The sequence below is a fragment of the Sarcophilus harrisii genome, chromosome 4, assembly GCF_902635505.1.
Source record: "Sarcophilus harrisii chromosome 4, mSarHar1.11, whole genome shotgun sequence".
NCBI lineage: Eukaryota > Metazoa > Chordata > Mammalia > Dasyuromorphia > Dasyuridae > Sarcophilus > Sarcophilus harrisii.
Window position 1 is genome coordinate 169,243,270 of NC_045429.1, and position 22,198 is coordinate 169,265,467.

At 32.8% G+C, this 22,198-nt stretch overlaps 1 protein-coding gene across 9 annotated transcripts in view; it reads left to right on the forward strand.

The window, feature by feature from the left end:
• PTPRK (protein tyrosine phosphatase receptor type K) overlaps positions 1 to 19,590 on the forward strand; it is a 721,856-nt gene extending 702,266 nt beyond the window's left edge. For all 9 annotated transcript variants that reach the window (XM_031964293.1, XM_031964294.1, XM_031964287.1 and 6 more), the window contains 8 exons: positions 1,270 to 1,405; positions 1,642 to 1,791; positions 2,875 to 3,048; positions 6,111 to 6,242; positions 6,373 to 6,498; positions 8,173 to 8,336; positions 9,122 to 9,257; positions 18,117 to 19,590. In XM_031964293.1, coding sequence (XP_031820153.1) covers positions 1,270 to 1,405; positions 1,642 to 1,791; positions 2,875 to 3,048; positions 6,111 to 6,242; positions 6,373 to 6,498; positions 8,173 to 8,336; positions 9,122 to 9,257; positions 18,117 to 18,170 — 1,072 coding nt within the window. In that variant the 3' untranslated portion in view covers positions 18,171 to 19,590. The remainder of the gene's footprint in view (positions 1 to 1,269; positions 1,406 to 1,641; positions 1,792 to 2,874; positions 3,049 to 6,110; positions 6,243 to 6,372; positions 6,499 to 8,172; positions 8,337 to 9,121; positions 9,258 to 18,116) is intronic.
• The last annotated feature ends 2,608 nt before the right edge of the window (positions 19,591 to 22,198 follow it).

Consider the following 22,198-nt stretch of genomic DNA (forward strand, 5'->3'; position numbering starts at 1 on the left):
TTTCTACCTTCAGCTCTTCCAAAGAACCTTCTAATTCCATCAGTTTAATCTTCCAGATTTAAGTGGAACTCACATTTTTAAGCTCTAAGAACTTGGTCCTTTTATTATAATTTTCAGCACATAATAGAGGGAAATCACAATATTCACAATTTGTCAATAGATCTCATTATTTAAATTGAAATTTTCCTTACTTTTGAAGATTTGTTTTATTTTTAAAATATTGTATTCTTTTTCTTTTCTTAGAATGCACATTGAGTTCCTTTGAATTGAAATAGAATTGCTTATGATATAGATTGTAATGTTTTCTTACATAAAATTTGGCAGAAATAAATTAATTCTGCTTACAGCCCAGTCTTTAAAGCCTTTCCTAATCTATTCCTTACTTTGCACAGAATGAGGACTTTTACTTTGTAATGGAATATATATATATATATATATATATATATATATATATATAGTCATCACTGTAAGTTATTTACTTGTTTGTTCCCTCAAATTCCAGAGGTTTGATTTATTGTAAGTCCTACATAATTTTACTCATTTGTAACATAGTTATTTCCAGAGTTATGACTCAGGAACTCATTAGAATATGAAAGATGAAGTCAGGGACTTGAGTGTTTATCTGAATTAATCCAACTATGTCTATTTGGTCTTTAATTCATTCAGCTGAATTGATTGTTTGTATCACTGAATTGAATAAATCATCCCATTATGTTGGCATCAGCAAAGAATTTTCCCCATTATAGTAGCTTTCCTTCCCTTTTTTTGTGGTTCACTGTGTCCATAGTTTGGATGGTTTCTTGTTTGTGTTTTGGCAGGAAAAGAGAGGAGGAATCAAGTACATAAACATTGACATCATTTGATAATGCTAGTGTCAGGACAAGATTAAAAGTCAGGTCCAAAATTCACTATTAATTCACACTTTTTCTTCATATAGTTATAATTTGCATAATTTGGCTTCATCTATGATTTGTCTAAATACATGAAGTAAAGATGTAATGAATTTTGATGAGATTTTCCATAGATAGCAATTTCACTTATTAAACCAGAACAGATGGTATTTTTATGTATGTATATATGTATGGTTGAGTTGTTGTGATATTCTGTGCTTTCAATTAAATTTGTACCTTCCCACGATGTACAGAAATGGATTAATTTCAAAAAGAAATGGAATTTTGGTAAACTATAGTGATCCTGCCAGTATGGATGTGAAAGAGGCCTTGGATGATCATCAGAGACAACTATATTTATTGCATGATCTTTTTTTAGTGCTGGTGCTGGACGAACTGGTTGTTATATAGTGATTGACATCATGCTGGACATGGCTGAAAGAGAAGGTGTGGTAGACATTTACAACTGTGTCAAAGCCCTCCGTTCACGTCGTATCAACATGGTTCAAACAGAGGTAAATTGGTTAATCTCTAGTGGATCTATTGCTTCCTAATATTCATCAATCAAGATGGTAGCTAGGTTTGTTTGTTTTTTTTTCCCTGGAATCACAAATCTTCTATGTTTATAGAAAAATATTAGTGTACTTCAGAAAGGTTATATAAAGAAAACTCATTATATTCTTTTCCCTTGGATAAAGGAAAGTTTTATTAAAATTCCATAATATTTTCCTCTTTTTTCTTCCTTTGGTAGGAGCAGTACATTTTTATTCATGATGCCATTCTGGAAGCCTGCTTATGTGGAGAAACTGCCATACCTGTCTGTGAATTTAAAGCTGCATATTTTGATATGATTAGAATAGACTCCCAGACTAATTCATCACATCTCAAAGATGAATTTCAGGTATTTGCAATCACTAAGAGTTCTTCATGTAAGCAACTGAGGGACATTGGTTCTGGGCACTCTTAATTTTTTGAATGAGATTTTTATATCAAATTCACAACTTTTAACTTTATTCTTTTCATTATCTATTTTATGAAGTTATTTTAATATGAATGAGCTGTGCTCTTGTATTTTGAAGGACATGTAAGTTCAAATGCAAAGGATTTGTGGGTAAAATAAGGAACATTTAAAAAAATCAACCACATTAGTGATTTATGTGTATTTACAACCCCTTCTTTCTCCTGCAGTTTTACAAAGTTGACCTTATATATCCTTCATCATATTGTAGAATCCAAGCTCATTAATTATAGAAAAAAATGGGTTATATCCTCTTCTTCATTAATATCATAGCATGCCTAAACATATGTGGTTTTACTAAATTGAAGAGCTAATTGCAGCTCATCCACTGGTTTTTCCACAAATCTAGGTTGTTGGTTTTTTTATTTTTATTTTTTTAACATTGGTTTCATCTACCCTATTCCAATGATAGATTTTAGAAGATCTGTAAATTTGGACGGGGGAAAAATTACTTAAATATATTTAGGTTCCTTTGTAGTCTTGTATATTTTATTTTATACATTCAAAAACATGATTCTGAGAAAGGGATCCATAGGCTTAGCCATGCTGCTAAAGAAGTCTATGAAAAACACGGAAAGTTTAAGAACTCCTGAATTAGAGCATGCTGCCTCCTAAAAATATGGCACTCCTAATTTTGTTTATACTTTAGCTGCTGATTTAAATGTATTCTAATCACCTTGAATTAGTTGGTTTTTCTTTTCTACAGAATAGGGTTTTTTTACATTACTATGTTGCTTTTTTTCAGTGAGGTATAGCAAGGACATTGAGATATTTAACATCATGTGCTGTATTTTTCCACATCTCAGGCTTTATTAGTCTTATCTAGAAAGTCTATCAACTTGCCACTGTGGTAGATGTCATAATTATGTACACATCTTAATTTCATTCTTCACCTAAAATGTGCAGTCTGCACCATATTGCATGGAGGTCACTATTTTGTAACCTTGGCTGACTCTTTCTCTTTAGACCTTAAATTCTGTAACTCCTCGACTACAAGCAGAAGATTGCAGCATAGCCTGCCTGCCAAGGAACCATGACAAGAATCGTTTCATGGATATGCTGCCACCTGACAGATGTCTGCCTTTCTTAATTACTATCGATGGGGAGAGTAGTAACTACATCAATGCTGCTCTTATGGATGTAAGAAACTACTTCTCTGTTCATGTAGAGCTCTTTAAAAAACTGCATAATGAGAAAGAACACTTATTCGTTTTCTTCTTCAGCACATTAATCCTAACATTTTTGAAGTACTATTTCTTTTTCTTAAGAGTATTTTGGAACTTTTCACTAAAAGGTATTTGGGGAACTAAAATATTCATAACTTAATAGGAAATTCTCCTATTCTCTGCTTTAAGATCTACTTGGAAATGATTTTCATCTTATTTGTTTTCAGGGAAAAAAAAAAAACATTATGTAGATCTCTTTTGAATGTAGTAAATAATTGACTAATCATCAAAAATTAAATGTTAAGAATCTTCTATCTCTAACATTTTATGACCTAACAATTTATATTTGACAAGTATTTCTTTGGGTCTCCAAATTAGGAAAGATTATATAATCCCAAATTATTTATTTATTTATTTATTATAGCAGAGCAGATTTGAACCATTAGGATTTTAAAATTCTACATATACCTAGACTCCAATTATTTGATAAGTGCTTACATAACAAGTACAGACTAAGCATACAGTCTAAATATCAAATTAATTAGTAAAACTAGATCAAGAAGAAATGAGGGTGTGTGTGTGTGTGTGTGTGTGTGTAGAGAGATAGATATATATATAAACAAAAGTATTAGTGAAAATTCTCACCCACATAGAATTGTTTGCCTAGTATTTCCTTCATATATTTCTCCATTTTTCATAATGTATTGTAAGCCCTGGACTTATACTCTCCCAGCTCTTCTCCTTTATCCCCTCAGGTGAACACATTAAATGTGTTATTTAAAAAAAAAACATAGTTGGAATTCTCCATAATTCCAGAGATTTAACTAGACTCCAAGTATAACATAGTTATCCTAGAACAGAGAATTATTTCATAAATCTGAAAAAGTATCTATCATGTTACATTTTGTTTGTCAGGCCAAGAAATTAAGATTTAATCAGAAAGCAATAGGGAGTTATTGAAGACTTTATAGCAGAAGAGTGATAATTAAATCTACCTTTCTTTCTTTCTTTCTTTCTTTCTTTCTTTCTTTCTTTCTTTCTTTCTTTCTTTCTCTCTCTCTCTCTTTCTTTCTTTCTTTTTTTTTCTTTCTTTCTCTGTATTTGTATTTATATATACTTTGGCTACAGAATGACTTGGAAAAAGGAGAGAGTAGATACACAATGACATACTAGGGACTATTTTAAAAAAAATTCTGAAAGCTGATTATGAAGGCTTACATTTTATTATTGGCAATGACATAGAAAGTACTGAGCAAATGCAGAAAATGTTAAAGACATGAATTCAATAGGACTTGGTTTCTATTTAGTCATCAGAGGTAGAAGAAAACAATAAAACTATAAGATTTTAAAGATAGAACACTGGATATGACTAGATATGTCAATAATAAAATTAGAATGAAAATTTAGGATAAAATATATTCAATTTGGGGCATCTCGAATTTGTGGATTTGGTGGTAAACAATTCTATCCACACAAGCAATTCAAATATTGGTATTGGAAAGGTATACTCACAAGAGAAACCAGATATATTAAAAAAAAATTTTTGTAGTGACAACACTATAATATTTAAATGACTTTTTTCAATCCTCCATTCCATTTTTCACATATATAAAAAGAAGAAAAGGAAAAGCACTAAATTTGTAATTTTATAAATTTTCAATTATTTCATCTCGTTTGGTTTTTGGTTGCAGTGATGTATCAACAATACATTAGCATTTTAAAAATACATTTAATTTCTTTTGAGGTACTGATTATACCTCATTCATTTTTGTATAAACTACTTGCCAACATCTCACTCCCAACATTGGAATTGAACCTTCCCTTGTAGCAAAGAAAATGTTAAGTAAAAGCAACCAAGTGAATAATAATATCACACATTATATGTTATAATCTATTCTGGTCCATGAAGAAAAGGAAATTATATTTCATGATGTGACCTTGGGAACTATTATGGGGTTTCTATTACTCAGAGCTCAACTATTTTTAATGATATTTTCATTTGCATGGTATGAATCAAATAGATTATTCATATGGATTTTTATTTTATTCAGTATCAGTTCAATAAATTATCATGGATTTTTTCCCCCTCATCCTCACAGTCTTTATTACTGCACAATAATATTTTAGTTTGTTTATTGCCTGGTCATTGGACACCAAGTTTGTTTCTATTTGTGTCCTAAAAAAAAAAAAAAAAAAAAAAAAAAAAAAAAGTGCCACTGTTAATATTGTGTACACCCTCAAATCAAAAGAGAAGTGTCAATTACAATAGAAAATGATAAAAGTATTGGAAACATGGGCCAACTCTAAGTCACATCTATTACTCACTCCTCTCAAGTTCTTCCAGTTTCTTTCTTACATAGTCAAAAGACCATCCAGAAATAATCCGAAGGGCTGCATCAAGCTCAAAAGGAAGTGAATTAATGACATTCCTGTAGTGCAAGCATGTTCAGCAGACACAAGATTAATTCCTGCAGTGCTTTTAAAACATTTTGAAATATTCAAGATATTGTGTTACAAATGAGTTAGCAACACACTGATAACCTAGGTCAGTATTCAGGAGATGGTGCAACTATATTAGTGAATGGACAATTCATAAATGTTCCTGCCATTGCCTATAAAAGAGAAAATAAGAATGCTTAATGGTTTTCCATCATTTAACGAAGTCCTAGAAGACCATAAGAGGAGTCTTAAAGAAACTCTTTAGCTCTTTTTCCCCCCTCTGCATTCATTCTCACTCCATAAGCACTTACTGAGCACCTGTGTTCCAGGTATTGTAGTATATATGCTGAACGTAAAAACAAAGGATAAAATTGAATTTCACTCTACCCACTGCATGGGTAGAAAATTCTGATACTGTTTGGAAACAAAAGCTTATGGTTACACTGAATTATAGAAGCCATAACGAAAGCACTCTGAAATAAGCAGCAGCTTTGGATATCAGACCATTTGGGCCGATTTATGTTAATGGTGAAATGTGTTGTTTTGGCTCATGACTTTACAGTTCTAATGTTCCCTGTCCATCCTGTTTCTTTACAGAGTTACAGACAGCCTGCTGCTTTCATCGTCACTCAGTACCCCCTGCCAAACACTGTGAAAGATTTCTGGAGATTAGTGTATGATTATGGCTGTACCTCGATTGTGATGTTAAATGAAGTCGACTTGAGCCAGGTTGATGCCCATAATGTGATTGTTGTATTATATGCACTTAATTTTCTAAAATCATACTGTAATGCTAGAGTTCTCTTGGCATCATGAAAATTTGAAAGTCTAATCACCATCTTCATTTCCTTTCGTCTAGGGCTGCCCACAGTACTGGCCTGAAGAGGGCATGTTGCGATATGGACCCATTCAAGTAGAATGCATGTCCTGTGCAATGGATTGTGATGTGATCAACAGAATTTTTCGGATATGCAATCTCACAAGGGTAAGCAATTGTTCTGTCCTTCTAACTGAACTGCTTCGGGATATCATGAGTTGAGATAATAATGGTAGAGTATAATTTTATTCAGACACCAAGGGAAAAAAAATTAATAAACTTCACTTATTCAGTGCTAAGGCTAACAATCATTCCATGCTTTAGTGCCAGAGTAAAATATGCATCCTATAAACAGAAATGCTGACAGTTGGAAGCTAGCTCTCTTAGTGGATTTTTGCAGTAGCTTATTACTTTTGGAAATCTCAATTCAAATACACAACCCATTATTAGTTACTAATCTTATTCTGATTCACAAGCATATGTTTACCATGTTGGAAAGGTATATTTCATTAAGATTGTCATTAATTTCAAAAAAGTCATTTTGATAAAATAGCAGAAATGTTCATCTATGAAGTTCCAGGCACAGTAGAATGTCTGAGGTTTGTTTGGAACAATAGCATTCAAATCACTTTCCATAGCAGCCTATATTGGAACCTACATTTTCCCCAAATAATAAATTGAGCTATCAAGTTCTCCCTCCCGCCAAATATACACAATGAAAATGTTTACATTTTTAAATGTAGCCAACAAAGAAACAATACATAAAAAGGAGCATTAAAAATGTTACCTCCAATTAGATATTAAAGAAAAACAAGATTTTTTTTTTTTCTCCCAACCACATTGGCAAAAAATACTTAAGAATGCTCTCAGTTTATTTATCATTTCAGAACTCTCCACAAATGGCAGCTGCTATATTTCAATATAGTTAACTTTTTTTTTTTAACTTCAAAGAATTCATGACTTTATCAATGTGGATACTGCTTCCACCTACATAAATTGCAGCCCTCCCACATACTTTAAAATGCTTTCTGAGTTGCTATGACCAGAAACATTCATTACTTCTGTCCAATTTTCTGGTAATAAAGTTCTCTAAGCTTAATAAGTCTGATCCTGAGAAGACCCACAGGCCATCACTAGATCCATACCTCAAAGCCTTTTTTATTATGGTAAGAGTACCTTAGCTTTTCCTCAATTACCATGGCTTTCTGGGTCCCACCAAATCTCTGTACCCAGATGAGACATTGAGATAAGAGTTTAGTGGAGAAATATTTTTAAGTACTAATAAAAAAATTCTGTGCCATAATGACAAATATCCAATTCTATTATTTCTCATAAAGGAAAACTTTAAAATATCTCTTTTATAAAAATAATATTTGTACACATTTTAAATGCTTACTTAAATGAAAGCTGATTACATTTCAGGACAATTGCTTTGTAAATACTTTCATTAAGAAACTATCAATATAGAGCTAAGAAAGTGTGTACCATGAAAAAATTTCAGAACTGCAACTAAAATCTACATTTTTTTTCTTGGCAGTTTTTCAGTTTTAGAATTTTTTTAGATATTTTGTGTTCAGGCAATAGGTTTTGGAAAGATTAAGTCATATTCCAATCACTTGAATCTCTTGCATGGTGTCACTTGATCCTTGCTTTGGGGTTTTTTAATATTTTTGATGAGACATATTTCTGTGCTTATATGTGTACGTTGACATCTAAAGCAGAGAGATTTTTTCCTATAGTAAACATAAGTTATAATATGATGTCAAATGGGCTTTATATTCTGCCCATTAGTAGCATTTCCATTCACATTTCATTTTCCTACAAATATTTTTCTTCCCACAGCCTCAGGAAGGCTATCTAATGGTACAGCAGTTTCAGTACTTAGGGTGGGCTTCTCATCGAGAAGTCCCTGGATCCAAACGATCATTCCTGAAGCTAATACTGCAGGTTGAAAAATGGCAGGAGGAATGTGATGAAGGGGAAGGGCGGACTATCATTCATTGTCTGTGAGTATGAGTTTTGGTCACATTGGAACAAATTGTGCAGCTCTATGTTTATTTCACGAATAGTCCTGTTTGACCTTTCACTAGCAACTATCCTCTTTTACAAACTGGTTTTCAATCTTTTGTTCTTTTTTTCCTGCTGCATACTCCTAATCTTGTAATTCATTTCTCTACTGACCCCATTTGGAGTATCAAGATATGTTCTCTTGCATTCATTGTATTATATGTTGCTTTCTCAGATTCTTCTCTTTGTAATTTCCTTTTTCCTATTTTAAAAAGGAAAAGAAGAGATTTAAAAACCCACTACTTTTTCTTTGATGCCAAAAAGTTATTACAATTTCCTCTTCCCTAGCAGGCAATTCTTCGGGTATCATAGGCATGAAATGTTGGTTTAGGAATGTTATCGATATTGGGATCTCTCTTTTGCTGGCAGCTCAATAGTTAATATGCAGTGGTAGTCTCAGAGAGTTGCTTAGAACTTTGAAAGGTGTTGTCACTTTCCCAAAAAGAGTCACATAGGCAGTGGGTGTTAGAGATAGGTTTTGGTGCAGATCTTGGATCTCAGTGTAGCTCTACATTGTCATACTACTTTCAAACACTGTTGCTTCTCCCTATCCCCCAAAAAAATTTATGAGGAGAGACAATAGGAAAATAGCATGTTCTGAGGGATTTGATTAGTGCTTGCTTCTTTGAATATACATAAGTTAGCCTGAGTTGTGGTCCCCCTAAAATAATATTTTTAATGCTATTATTCACTTCTCCATCTTTTCTTCTTTGTCTCCTTTCAGGAATGGAGGAGGCCGAAGTGGAATGTTCTGTGCCATAGGCATTGTTGTGGAAATGGTGAAAAGACAGAATGTTGTTGATGTTTTCCATGCGGTCAAAACATTACGGAATAGCAAGCCAAACATGGTGGAAGCCCCGGTAAGTCATAAAATCATAGAAACTTAAAATTTAGAGGAACAGTTCTATTCTGACTTTTTTATTTGATCTCTTGCATCTTTATATTGGGACACCAAATGTTTCAGTGGGGTTAATATGAATCTCTCTGGACTGTTCTTTCTTCAAAGAAAGAATCCCAAGTTTATTATTATTTTTCTATGGTATGCCCAAATAAAATCCTTACTTATTATGTTTTATTCATACATTAGTAATGAAGAGAGTCATTTCTCTCTTACCTGAGAGAATTATAGGATTTAATTCTGTTTTATTAGCATGATATGTGCTAATAACTTTCATAATTCAGTGCAAAACATTAAACTCAAGAAAATCCTTTTGTATTGATAATATTTTGGTAACAAATATTTTCAATGAAGATTGAAGCCTATTTTCCTTATTCTCAGTATATTAATAAATCTCTGATCTTTATTATGAAATTAATTTGTAAATTAAATCCTACCTTTCCAATTAGCAGCTATCAGCTTTTCCTCTCTATCTAGCAAAATGACAGCATCATTTTGACCTCTAAATAAATGTAGAGATCATAAACCATTCTTAGCACATTTTAATAATGACTTAATACTTTGAAGAAAAAGGTTAGGATTTAATAATTAGAATATTGAACAGTTTCTCTGAATATTTAATATAGAGTAATACTGTCAGTTAAATGAATCAAATTATTGTTGGAAAAAGAAAATATTTGCAAATGAAACTGTCCATAACAGACAGTTCTTGGTCATACTTAGCTACTAATCTCCTCTGTATTGCCATTTAAAAATCTCTTTTAATTTTTTTTTCAATTAATAAGCCTTTATTTTCTCTCTCACCCACCATGATCCATCTCTCCCCCATCCCTGAAAAACATCTTTAGTAGAAAAAAAGGAAGAAAAAATAAAAACCATTGTCAAATAGACATAATGAAGCCAAACAAATCCCCACAAATGTACATCTTTCTCTTTTGAATCCATGACACTCTTTCAGGAGTTGGGTAGCATGTTTCTTCATCAGTTTTCAGCAATCATCATTTATCACTGCTGCTTAAAATTTTCAAAGTTGTTTGTCTTTACAATGTTATTGCTGTATAAATCATTCTATTTCTACTTATTTCCCTCTGCATCAGTTCATACAAATTTTTCCAAGTTGCCCTGAAGTCATTATGGTATTCCATTAAATTTTATATCCTTAATTGTTCATCCATTTCCCAATTTGTGCTTACTCCCTTAGTTTCTAATTCTTTGTAACTATGAAAAAATTACATATTAACATATATACCCACACACATATACACATATATATATCTATATAATATGCATTTGTGTGTGAGTGAATATATATATAGATATAGATATATACACACATACACACACAACATACACATACATGATGTGTGTGTGTGTTCATATAGATTCTTATCCTCTTTGTTCTCTTTGGTGTAAGCAAGCTACCTTCACTTTAATTCTGCAAACAGGTGGATGAAATCTTCTGAAAAAGGGGATTCTCCATATGAACAATAGCATTACTAGGCAAGGAAAGGGAAGGTCAGAGAGACCACTGCCTTAGCTTTATAAGAGGTTGTTGTCATGGCTTTGTCACCCACTTTGATCCTGTTTCTCCTCTGATATATATAGGATTGAACAAATATTTGTGAACCAGCCATTATGTGAAAAACACAGTGATAGGTTTTGGATATACAAAGAAAAAAATGAAAGTCCCTACTCTTACCAAACTGATTTTCTTAACACAGTTTACTTTCCAGAAGAACTAAGCTTCAGTATTCAATAACCAAAATATTCATGTAAGCAACATGTTATGCAGACAATAGCAGCCTACAGCTCACAGAATAGAGTCACAGCAATAGGACCATGAGACCATAGCATCATCAACTTAGACCTGGTAGGAGCCTTAGATGTCATTTATTAATCATTAAAGACATTTAGAAACTGATTCCAAGAGAGGTAAAGAGCATATATATATAATAAATGGGGTAGTTAGGAGATGCAGTAGATAGAATGCTGGGAGTCATCTTTTTTTAGTTTAAACTTGGTATTAGATACTCACTAGCTCACTTTACCCCATTTCCTTTAGCTTTCTCATCTGTAAAATGAGATAGAGAAGGAAGGGCAAACCAGTCCAGTATCTTTGTCAAGAAAATACCCAAAAGTGGTCACAAAGCATGAGACTCAACTGAAAAATTACTGAACAACAAAAAGTAGGATTTGAGATTTTCTGACTCTAAATCCAACCTTCTTTCCAGGCACCAAGATAATAGTCCTTAATAACTCTGAGTTGATAATGATAGTGTTTGTTATGACTCTGGCAATGAAAGAAAGGAGATAGTCTCTGCCCATTTCTTAGCTAAAATTCCTTTGCTGTCTCTCAGCATACAAATGTGAACTATGATGTCACCAGATGACTGAATCTAATAGTGAAAGGAAATAGCATTTTTTTATTAGAGGAAAAAAATTCATGCTGATTCCTACTGAGAGTAGTTTCCTGTCTCATGAAATGTAGTTAAGTATTTCATTTTAGCCACCTACTCTTATTTTTCTCCCCTAACATCATAATTCCCCAGGTATTCAGAATGGATTGATAGATATTCAACTATGTTGCTAGATCCTCAGTACAGCTTTCAATCACTCCATCCTTTCCTGCCATACTTTCTTTCCTTCAGTATCTATACTTTTTAATCAGCCATTTCAATTTTATATTGCCTTCATCCTTTGAATCCCTTGCCCTATTGTCATAACACTGCTTATTCCTTTCCAAACCCTAACCCTGGATTACTCCTACAGTTTTTCAGCTCTTGCTTACATGCAACTGAATGCTAATGAAGAATATCACACAACCTGACTGAAAGGGTCTAAAAATTTATGTTATTTAATCTCAGTTGGACCCTCACTTCTGCTTGCCCAACCTTTCACTCTGATCAATTCTGTTTTATGCCTCAAAGAAGTTGCTTTCTCAGAAAATTCTCTTGGTCTGAGCTACAAACTCCCCATCTCCTCTGAACAGAGCACCTCACTTTGCCACATGTTTCATTTCTTTTTTACATTTTAAGTCATTTCTGCATCATTCTGCATTTTTTCCTTTACTCCAGTCTCAGTGGGGGAAAGAGCTTTCTTTACCAAGGCCAGCTCCATTACTTGTACCTCTTATCCCATCATCTTTAGCAGTTTGTCTTTTAGTCACTTTCCTTTTTTTTTTTTTTTTTTTTGCCTCATTTTCAACATCTTCTTATCCATTGACTCCTTCCTTACTGTCAGCAAATCCAAATCTCCTCCATCCCTAAAGAAACCTTGATTTGACCTTTCCTGTGCCTTTTAGATATTATTTTCTAAATGCCTTTCCTTACACTATTCTCTTAGGAAAATATATCTGTCCTCATTGGCTCCACTTTGTAACCTCCTGGACACTTTCAACACCTCACAGTCTAGCTTGCAGTTCTGCTGACCTGAAAATCTTCTAATATCACTAGTGATCTCCTCATTGTTTATTCTACTTTTCTTTATCCTCATCCTAGAATCATACATCTAGAGCTGGAATTGACGTCTGAGGGCATGTATTCCCGTCTTCTCATTTTGTAGTTGAAGTAACTTGAAGGACCAAGATTTGTCTGAGACTTCATGAATAGTAATTGTTAGGGTCAGGATTTGAAACCACTTCCTCTAACTACAAAGCCTTTTCACTATTCCATGCTGTCTTTACCAAGTTGTATATTTTCCTTGCTGGGTTTTGCCTCCCAGGGGATTCATAATGCTGCTATCTTTTGTTTCCTTCCTATCCTTCAGCTTGCTCCTTCCAGGTTTCCTTTGCAGCATTATCATGTATATTACTTCCTCTATATAGGTTAGGGACTTGCACTATGGCCTCTTCTCTTCTTCTTTTCCATCATCTTTCTTCTTAATCTCATGACCTGCCTGGTAATCAATTTGAAAATGAATCCCAAATCTTTATATACATCACTTATCTCTGCTTCAACTAAGCTTCTATGGATTCAGCAGTCATCAATTTGCAAATGATTCTTAAATCTGCATATGCAGTATTCATCTCTGTCCAGAATTGCATTTCTAATTATTTCCCCGACATTTCAACCTGAATTTGCCATAGACATCTCAAATTTGACATATCCAAAACCGAGTTCATTGATCTTTCCTTTCAAACCCAACCTTTTCCCTAATTTTCCCATTAGCAAAAATAATAGTATTTTTATAGCATGTACTTTGTACCAAGTACTTTACTAAGTATTTTTAAAATATCATTTCCATTTGATTGTCATAACAATCCTAGGGGGTTTACAATTGGGGAAAATGAGCCAATTAATTGCCAAGAGTTACACAGCTACTAAATGACTGAAACCACATTTGAACTAAGGTCTTCATGACCCTATTTGAAATTTTTTGGGGCAAAGATACTGGAATGGCTTGCCATTTCATTTCCAGCTCATTTTATAGATAAGGAAACTGAAGCAATTGGGATTAAGAAACTTGCCCACTGGTACAAAGATAATAAGTATCAGGCCAGGTTTGAACTCAGGAAGAAGAGTCTCCCTGAATCTAAGCTGGACAATCTATTCACTTTGCTACACAGCAGCTCACTGCAAATGTTTTACCATTTTTCTTTTTGACTAAGTAAACCACTTGGAAGCATCTTCAACCCTTTACTATCATACATTCCCCACTTGTCGTGTTTTGTTCCTTTTACCTCCTTAGCATGTCACTTTTGTACCCTGAAATACTCATGTCACAATGACTTCAGTCTAGTTCTTTGCATGAACTCTTGGAACAGCCTAATTATACTCCCTGCTTTCAGTCTCTCTCATTGCTGACCATCCTCCATGCAATTTCCAAATTGATCTTCTAATTTTTAGCTTAGGTCTAACCATACTTTTCCTTTCCTCAAGAGGTTTTCCTTACCCCTTGCTTTTAGAATATGGTACAAACTTCTCTGTCTAGGTTTTAGAGTCCTTCCCCATCTTATTCCAGTCTGTATTTCTAGGCTGAGTACACAGGACTATCCCTGACACACACAACAGTTTAGTTAAAGGGGGGCACTTAATGGATCTTCATGTATAACATCCCATCTCTTGCCTTCATATTTTTGGCAGACTGTTACCCTATTACTGGAGTGCTCTCTTTCCTCAGCTCTACCTCCTAGACGCTCTTCAAGGTCCATTTGAAGGGTTACATCTTCAAGAGGCCTTTCTTGATATTTCCTACTATTAGTGCTTCTATATCATTAAATAACTCATATCTATTTTATTTTTGTTTTGTTTTTATTTCTCTGTGAAAATGTTACATTCAAGTAGTAGAATGTATATTCCTTGAGATAATGGGGTTCTTACTTTATAACCATAGTGTCAAGCACATATATAGTAGGCATTTAATAAATGTTTACTAATTAATAAAGTCTATCTCTGACTCTAAGAAGTCTGTTTCTAAGCAACTTTCTGAACATCATGAACATCGGTTTGCATGTTCTTATATCATCAAAAGCAATTTTCTGAGACATGAAGATTCTAAATTTTACTGCTTGAATGTAATAATATTCACAATAAGAGGACAACGCTCTATTTCACCATGAGGGGGATGCAAAAACCTGTTCATGTAAATTAACTATATTCATTTAAAAAATGCATGTCAAATATTTGCTCATAATCACTTAATATTTGCTATTGAATCTATCATTGCGCATACATATGTACATCTGTGTTTCTCTGTGTGTGTATGTATGTATACATATACATTTTATACCACATTTCAGCTTTAATTTGGCATGTTGCTGAAAGACATGTTGCTGTGGTTAGTGCATATATGTTTTATATAGCTTGATCAGGAGCATCTGTTAGTAAGAAAACAAGCTAGAAAAACGAATGCAGCATTCTTTCTTGCCTCATGTATATCAAGATGATCAGATAACTAAAAGAAACGACTCAATTAAAAAATACTTTTTAAAAAATCCTTACCACTTCCTGCTTATGGATGGAGCATACTGAGGTTATGCAGCTATCTGAAGTATTGGGTTGGTATTCTTTCACTTTAAAGGCTGATATAACTCTATTTCTTCCTCTTCTCTTTTCCTTTTCCCTTCCCCTTCCCCCTCCCCTGAACTTGAGCACAATAATATGATGTTTCAGACATTGTCAGATATTAAACTGAATAGCTTAAGGCTACACAAAGGCTTTTAGGATATCCTATATGACAAGAAATTTAAATCTTTAATTTTGTTTAAATGTACATAGGGTTGTTCATTGTACTTAGTCCCACTGTAAATTCAAAATGTTATAATTAATCCATTTATGTAAATTAGCCATCCTTGGCCAGCATTTGACTTTATAACTAAGATCCTTTACTTGCTAATAATATCAGTAAATAAGGAACCTTTCCCTAATTTTCTGGTAAATTTAAAAGGCTTTTTAATTTAATGTGTCAAGATGTAAAGGTCTTATAATAACTATTTCCCTTTAATGGTCCAGTTTTAATGAATTTCTTAGGCCAAAGTAGAAGGCATACTCAGAATATTTCCTCAACTATTCTTATATGTTCAGGGATTTAGAATCTTTGTCCCTAAAGATGTTAAGGATCCATATGTATATGTCTGTATCTGAGATAAACGGTATAGTGCTCTTTCGAGCATGAAATCCATAGCCCTATGAATCTTCTCCTTATTTAGGAAATTCTTATGTTTTATTCTTATCTTACTTTTATTTATATAGATTGTGTTTATATCAGAAGCAGTACAGCATGGTGCTTGAAGCACTTTAGAACTATGCAGAGCAAGTCATTTAATATCCTGGTGCCTCAAATTGATTTGTTTGAACATGGTCTTCTAAAACACTTTCCAGATCAGAATCTGTGATGCAATACATACATCAATAATCCCTTACTTCTGCAAATAGAATAGGGAGTATTTTTCAACTCTTCATCAGGCCAAACTCGGTCATTGTAATTAAATAGTTTTCAGTTTCTTTTTTTTTTTTAATTATCTTTCTTAGGATTTATTTTGTAGTCGATGTGTATCTTACTTTCCTGTTTGTAATTACTTTACTTTACATCAGTTTATGTCTTTTTGTGTTTCTCTGAATTCTTCCAGTGCAGAAATATTCCATTACATTCATTTACCACAATTTTCAAGGAGCACTGCTACTTCAAAAAGTGGGTCCTTTGTTTCTTTGATCTCTTTAGAGTATATACCTAGCAGTAAAATCTCTGATTCTAAGGATGTGGACATTTTGTTTACCTTTTTTAAAGCATAATTCCAAATTGGCTTCCAAAATAGCTATATCAGTTCAGAGTTCCACCAACCATATATTAGGATATTTATCTTACCATAGTGTCTAATATTAACAATTTCTGTCTTTTGCCAACTTTGCTTATTTATTCTTCAGAGTTGTTTCAATTTGTATTATCCTTATTAAGGTAATTTGGAATAATATTTCATATTGGTCTAATAGCTTGCAGTTCTTCTTTTGAAAGCTTTCTATATCATTTGACCTCTTATGTGTTACTGAATGACCTATATCTATGTTAATTTCCTTTATAATGTGAGTATAAGACTTTATTAGAGATATTTGGTGAAAATATTTGTTTCCCCAACTAGTGGTTCTCTTTCTTATCCCATCAAAACTAACTCTGTTCATGCAAAATCTTTCAATTCACATAATTACGTAAATTTTCTTTTTTTAACTTTTGTGTTGTCACCTATCCTTTAAGATAGATTTAAGAAATATCTCCATATCTAAAAATTTTAATCTGAATCTAGTGGCTCTGAAAGCAACCTAGTCCATGATCCTTGCCTTCCATTTCTAAGCAATAGTCTCCTTGTTCAGTTTTTCCACTGCTAATTCTTTCCAAATATCAGTTATTTTCTTTATTTTAAACCAGGTCCATAGTTTTCATATTGTCCTCTGAATAATTCATCTTACTTACTCTTTAACTCTGTGGTTATTCTTAGGGATATTCTTGAACATTTTTCCCCCCAAAGGAATAGGAGTTTTCCTTAAACCCAAAAACACTTCTTTCTATATCCCCACTAAACTTTGTACTTCCTGATTGATATTTTTCTTATTCCCTTAGTTTTCTAAGATCCTTTATCAGTTAACATTTTTTTAGCTTAACTTCTGGTTATTTGCATGTATTTTAAAATTTTAAATTAGAAATAATTTCATTTAGGTAGTTTTCTAATTAAAGCTAGAAAAGTTCAACTAGTCTAATTTATTGAGGTTTTCATAAACATAAATGTATAAATTATGTTAACATTAAGAGCAAGTTCTGAGACTAAGAAAAAAATTTAAGATAAATGCTATTTTTAAAAAATTACTGGAAGTCAATATAAATTTTACTTTCCAAAAGTTTTCTTTGAAATCTTTGATGAGATGAACAGGCAGGATTTATTTTTTTTTTTTTTGATATGTTGTGGTTTTGAGGAAATATTAGTTTGAGATTAGCCTCAAAGAGCCAAAATATGAGTGCCCAGTTCTAAAAATTATTTTGATGGAAACCATAGTTTTTTATCACTGTAGAACTATTGCTATCAATGCAGTTGGCATCAAAGATACATTTATGCAGTTCTTGTCCAGGTGTTTTTGGGGGGTTTTTTGGTTTGTTTTTTGTTGTCTTTTTTTTTTCAAAGTTTCTTTAGATTAACTCCAAGACAAAGATGAAGGCTTTTTGTCTGCAAGTTAAATATAAAAGCAAAATATAAATATTAAAAACAAAAAGTCATTAAAATATACCATAAATGTGGCTTGGACTATAATTAAAAATTAAAGTTATTTATTACCAACATTCCTTTTTATCTATTTTTTTTTTATTTTCTAATTCTTTATTTTATCTTGATGTATTTTAGGAACAGTACCGTTTCTGCTATGATGTGGCTTTGGAGTACCTTGAATCATCATAGTTGGACTGGACATGGAAAGTGAATCCCAACTAAAACTTTTCCGCTGTTGAACCAGCAGCTAATTTACCTGTTGAACCTGTGAAGAGATTTAAGTGTTGGGGGGAGGGGAACATTTACATTTTAAATGCAAAAGTATTTTTCTTATGAAATTGTGTATGTTAATAAGAGGACTTAATCAGTTTCTATGCCTGTAAACAATATCAAAATTTAGTGCCACAAAGTTATATTTAATAAGAACCAGATTAAGCCAACTAGGGGGCAAATAGGGACTTTTCAGTGTTTGTACAGTTGATATGATATGCAGCTGCCTCTCTCTGGGCTCACCTGTTGCATGAATCAATATTTCCTATATGGCATTTTTTTCTCCTTCTTTTGATAAAAGATGTTAAAAATTTAAAAAGAAGAAAAAAAGCTGTGCAAATTGATAGTAAAAAAAAATCCATTCTTTATACATTTCAAGTGTAGCAGATCTATATAAATATATAAATATATTTAACTGGCTTATTTTGTTTTAATGTGCAATGATGACTGGATCACATAAAATTCTTTTTAAAAAAATAAACATAAGCCAAAGATTCAAGTGTATATATGTCTATATGGAGAAAGCACACTGTATTTATTGGTTATTTGCATTCCTTTTTTGGATGGCTTAAGAAAAAAAATCATTTTTCTTGAACAAAGCTTTTTTTTTTCTGAAATCAAGTGTAAACGATTTTTGTAGTTTATTTTTTGTATGTTTTAGTGTTAGTAGGAGCCATACTTTTTATGCCTAGACCAGAAAACATTGGTGTAGTGGTTTGGTTGTGTACATGCTTGTGAATTTTCATGTGAAAATAAAACCAACTTGGCTATCAGGTCTTTTAACATGGGACCAAATTAAAACGTTTTGCTAAAAAATGTATAGTTTTCCAGTTAAATTAGTCGAATATTGGTCAGATCATTACATAGAAGTGTACACATTCTGATGGCCTTGCTAATGACTTGCACAATGTTGAACGTAGTCTCTTTGCACCATTTCAATCTTAACACAGCCAGTCTTGTTGAGCCACCAGCTAAGCACAGGTCAAGACAATAAGATGGCAGCATTCATTCTTTCAGGGTAAGACAAGTTTTATCAAATTGTAAAGTTAACACAATGTTTCTTTTGATGTTTACACAACTGTCAGCTTTGGGCTCTGACTAAACAGAGTTTGAGTAAATCAATGCCAGATTCCAGTTTTGTGCATTGTCACTTGATTCCAAGTGGACTTTTCCAAATGTGGTCTTGTTCACATGTTCCACATAGCTGTAACTTCTCATTATATGCCTGCTGTTTGTTGTTGACTTGAGCATTCCAGTCTCCTCTTTTTCGATTGAAGTACATGACATGGTGCTTATAAAATTTTAATGTAAAGTAAGAGTGAATTAAAATTTTTTTATAATAACATTTTGCCAATTGCACATTATTTGTCACTTTTTGATTCTATGTGTTATCTGGATATTATTTTCACTAAAAAGAAATTTCCCTGTTTCACCACTAACCTGTGAAGTGAATATCCAAATTCAAAAACAGTGTTGCCCAACTAGGGCTTTTTATTTTTTCAGTTGAATACAGCAAGTGAGAAAGCTAGCAAGTGTTTTGCTTCCATAAAAGTAGTTATTTTCTTTTTTTATATTTGCCTCTATCACATCACCAATGCAGATTTATAAAAACAGAATGCAAACCAGTGTTGGTACAAAACTTGTATGCTGCTTTGCTAATGAAAGAACAAGGATAAAGTTAATTTTTCTTTTTCCTATTCTTCATTAATCGATTTGCCTCAGTGGGCATCTTCAAACTTCCATTTTCTGCCTAGTTGATTAGGACATGTGTGATATCAGAGTTTAATCTAATTGGTAATTCCCTTTTTATCTTGAAAGAATGATTTCCATAAAAAGGAGAGACATTTACATTATCCCAGAATCATTGTCAGACCAAGAACAACCTTTCATCCAAATTTCAAGATATTCTCCATTAGAGGAGGAGAGATAAAAGGGGGAAAACTAGGCAATATAAAAACAAAAGATATTAGTAAAAATCCATTAAAATATATTTTCTACATAGAGTAACTCAGATAAGCTGCATAGTGTTTTTAAAAGAGGATGGAAACTGAGTTTTAAAACTACATAGTCTAAAGCTCTCATTCCAGACAAGAAGTAACGAGTTTAAGAGATGTGTAGTGGAAATTTGTTGTGCTCAAGTTCATACCTTTTTCTGGTATGCTGTGTCTTATTTTTTAAATAAAAAGCTACAGGCAGCTAGGTCCAACAATGGGTAGACCAGGGGTCTGTAATTAGAAAGATCTGAGCTCAAATTTGGCCTCAGACATTTTGGTCACACACTAATTGTGTGACCAAGACCAAGTCATTTAACCATGTTTGCCTCAGTTTCCTCATCTATTAAATGAGCCAGAATGGGCTCATTTAAATAGCAATATCTTTGCCCCTCATACTATCTTCCCACAAAAAAGGGGGTTCATAGAGATTTTGAAATGACGGAACAACAAAAGTAATTTTTAATGGAGGTGTCATAAAATATTTTTTCAATATTCTAAAGCAATAGAAATGATTTTTGATTACCTTTATGCTGCTGCACACAGGGAGTAAGGGTGGAGATCAAGGTGCAGAGATTGCCTTGATTCTAGATCCAGATGGTAAGGGGTGTTAGAGAAGGAGAATCTTGAAATCTGAAACAAGCTTAACAAAAATACAGAATGAGAATGAATATTGACAAAGTTACTAGAATCAAGTCACAGGACAGTTAGGGTTTTGATTATAAGGACCTCTTTAATGTGTTTCTAAATTTTGTAACCTTTTAGAATATTACATGTAAGTAGCATCTATTTACCTTTGCAATATTCAATCAATAATATTTAGTAGCTATCCTGTGTCAGGAGCAGTGGCACAGCACCAGCCTAAATCTCCAACTAGCTATAGGACATAAAAAGGGGATTCTCAAGCAGATATGGTTTGGTTAGATGACCTCTGAGGTTCATCTGACCTCCCCTGAATAAAATATATAATCTTACTCTTTAAGACTTCTCCTTGACTTCACTGTTTCCCACAGAAACATCAATAATAATCCAGCCTTCTGGGTTCAATATGTTAGACCACTAGATAGTTCAGTGGATGGAGTATGGAACTTAAAAGATGAGAAAAATCTGAGCTCGAATGTTACTTCTGACATTTGAAAGCTCTGTAACCCTAAGCAAATTATTTAAGCTCTCTTAATTTCAGTTTTCTCAGTTGTAAAATGGGAATAATAAGAGCATCTACCTCCCAGGCTAATTGTGAGAATCAATAAAATAATAGATGTAAATATCTTTTCAAAAATTAAATCACTCTATAAATACTAGCAATTATTATTAGAATTATTTTTTAACTTTTCCCTTTCCCTCATTCAAATTCAGTTGTCAAAATCTTTTGATTCCACAGTGTCCCTCCCATCTGCCCTTTCTTCTTTTCCTAGAAGAAGCCTTTATTATTATCCTTGTTCTATTTAACTACTATTTTACAATGCCTGGCATACAGTAAGTATTTAATGCTTATTGAATTAAATCTGCCTTCCTAAAAGATGAATGCCTCCGTTCTATCTATCCTCTAATCTAGACTGTATGTAGTTGTCAGAATAAACTTATGTATAAATCTTATTTTGTCACATTTCAAAAAATTCTTTATGAGTTCCCTCAGGCCTACTGAGTTAAGTCAGATTGCTCTGGCTGGCATGTAAGCTTCTCAAAAATCTGGTACCATCCTACCTTTCCAGCCTTTTCTACTTTTTTTTTTTTAATATAGTAATTTTTTTTAAATTTCCAATTACATATAAAGATAGTTTTCAACTTTCATTTTTGTAGGATTGTGAATCCCAAATTTTCTTTTCTTCTTTTTCTTACCTCCTCCTTTCCCAAGGCAACAAGCATTCTGATACAAGTTATACATTTGTAGCCATTTTAAATATATTTCCACATCAGTCATGTTGTAAAAGAAAAAATCAGAAAAAGGGCAGAATA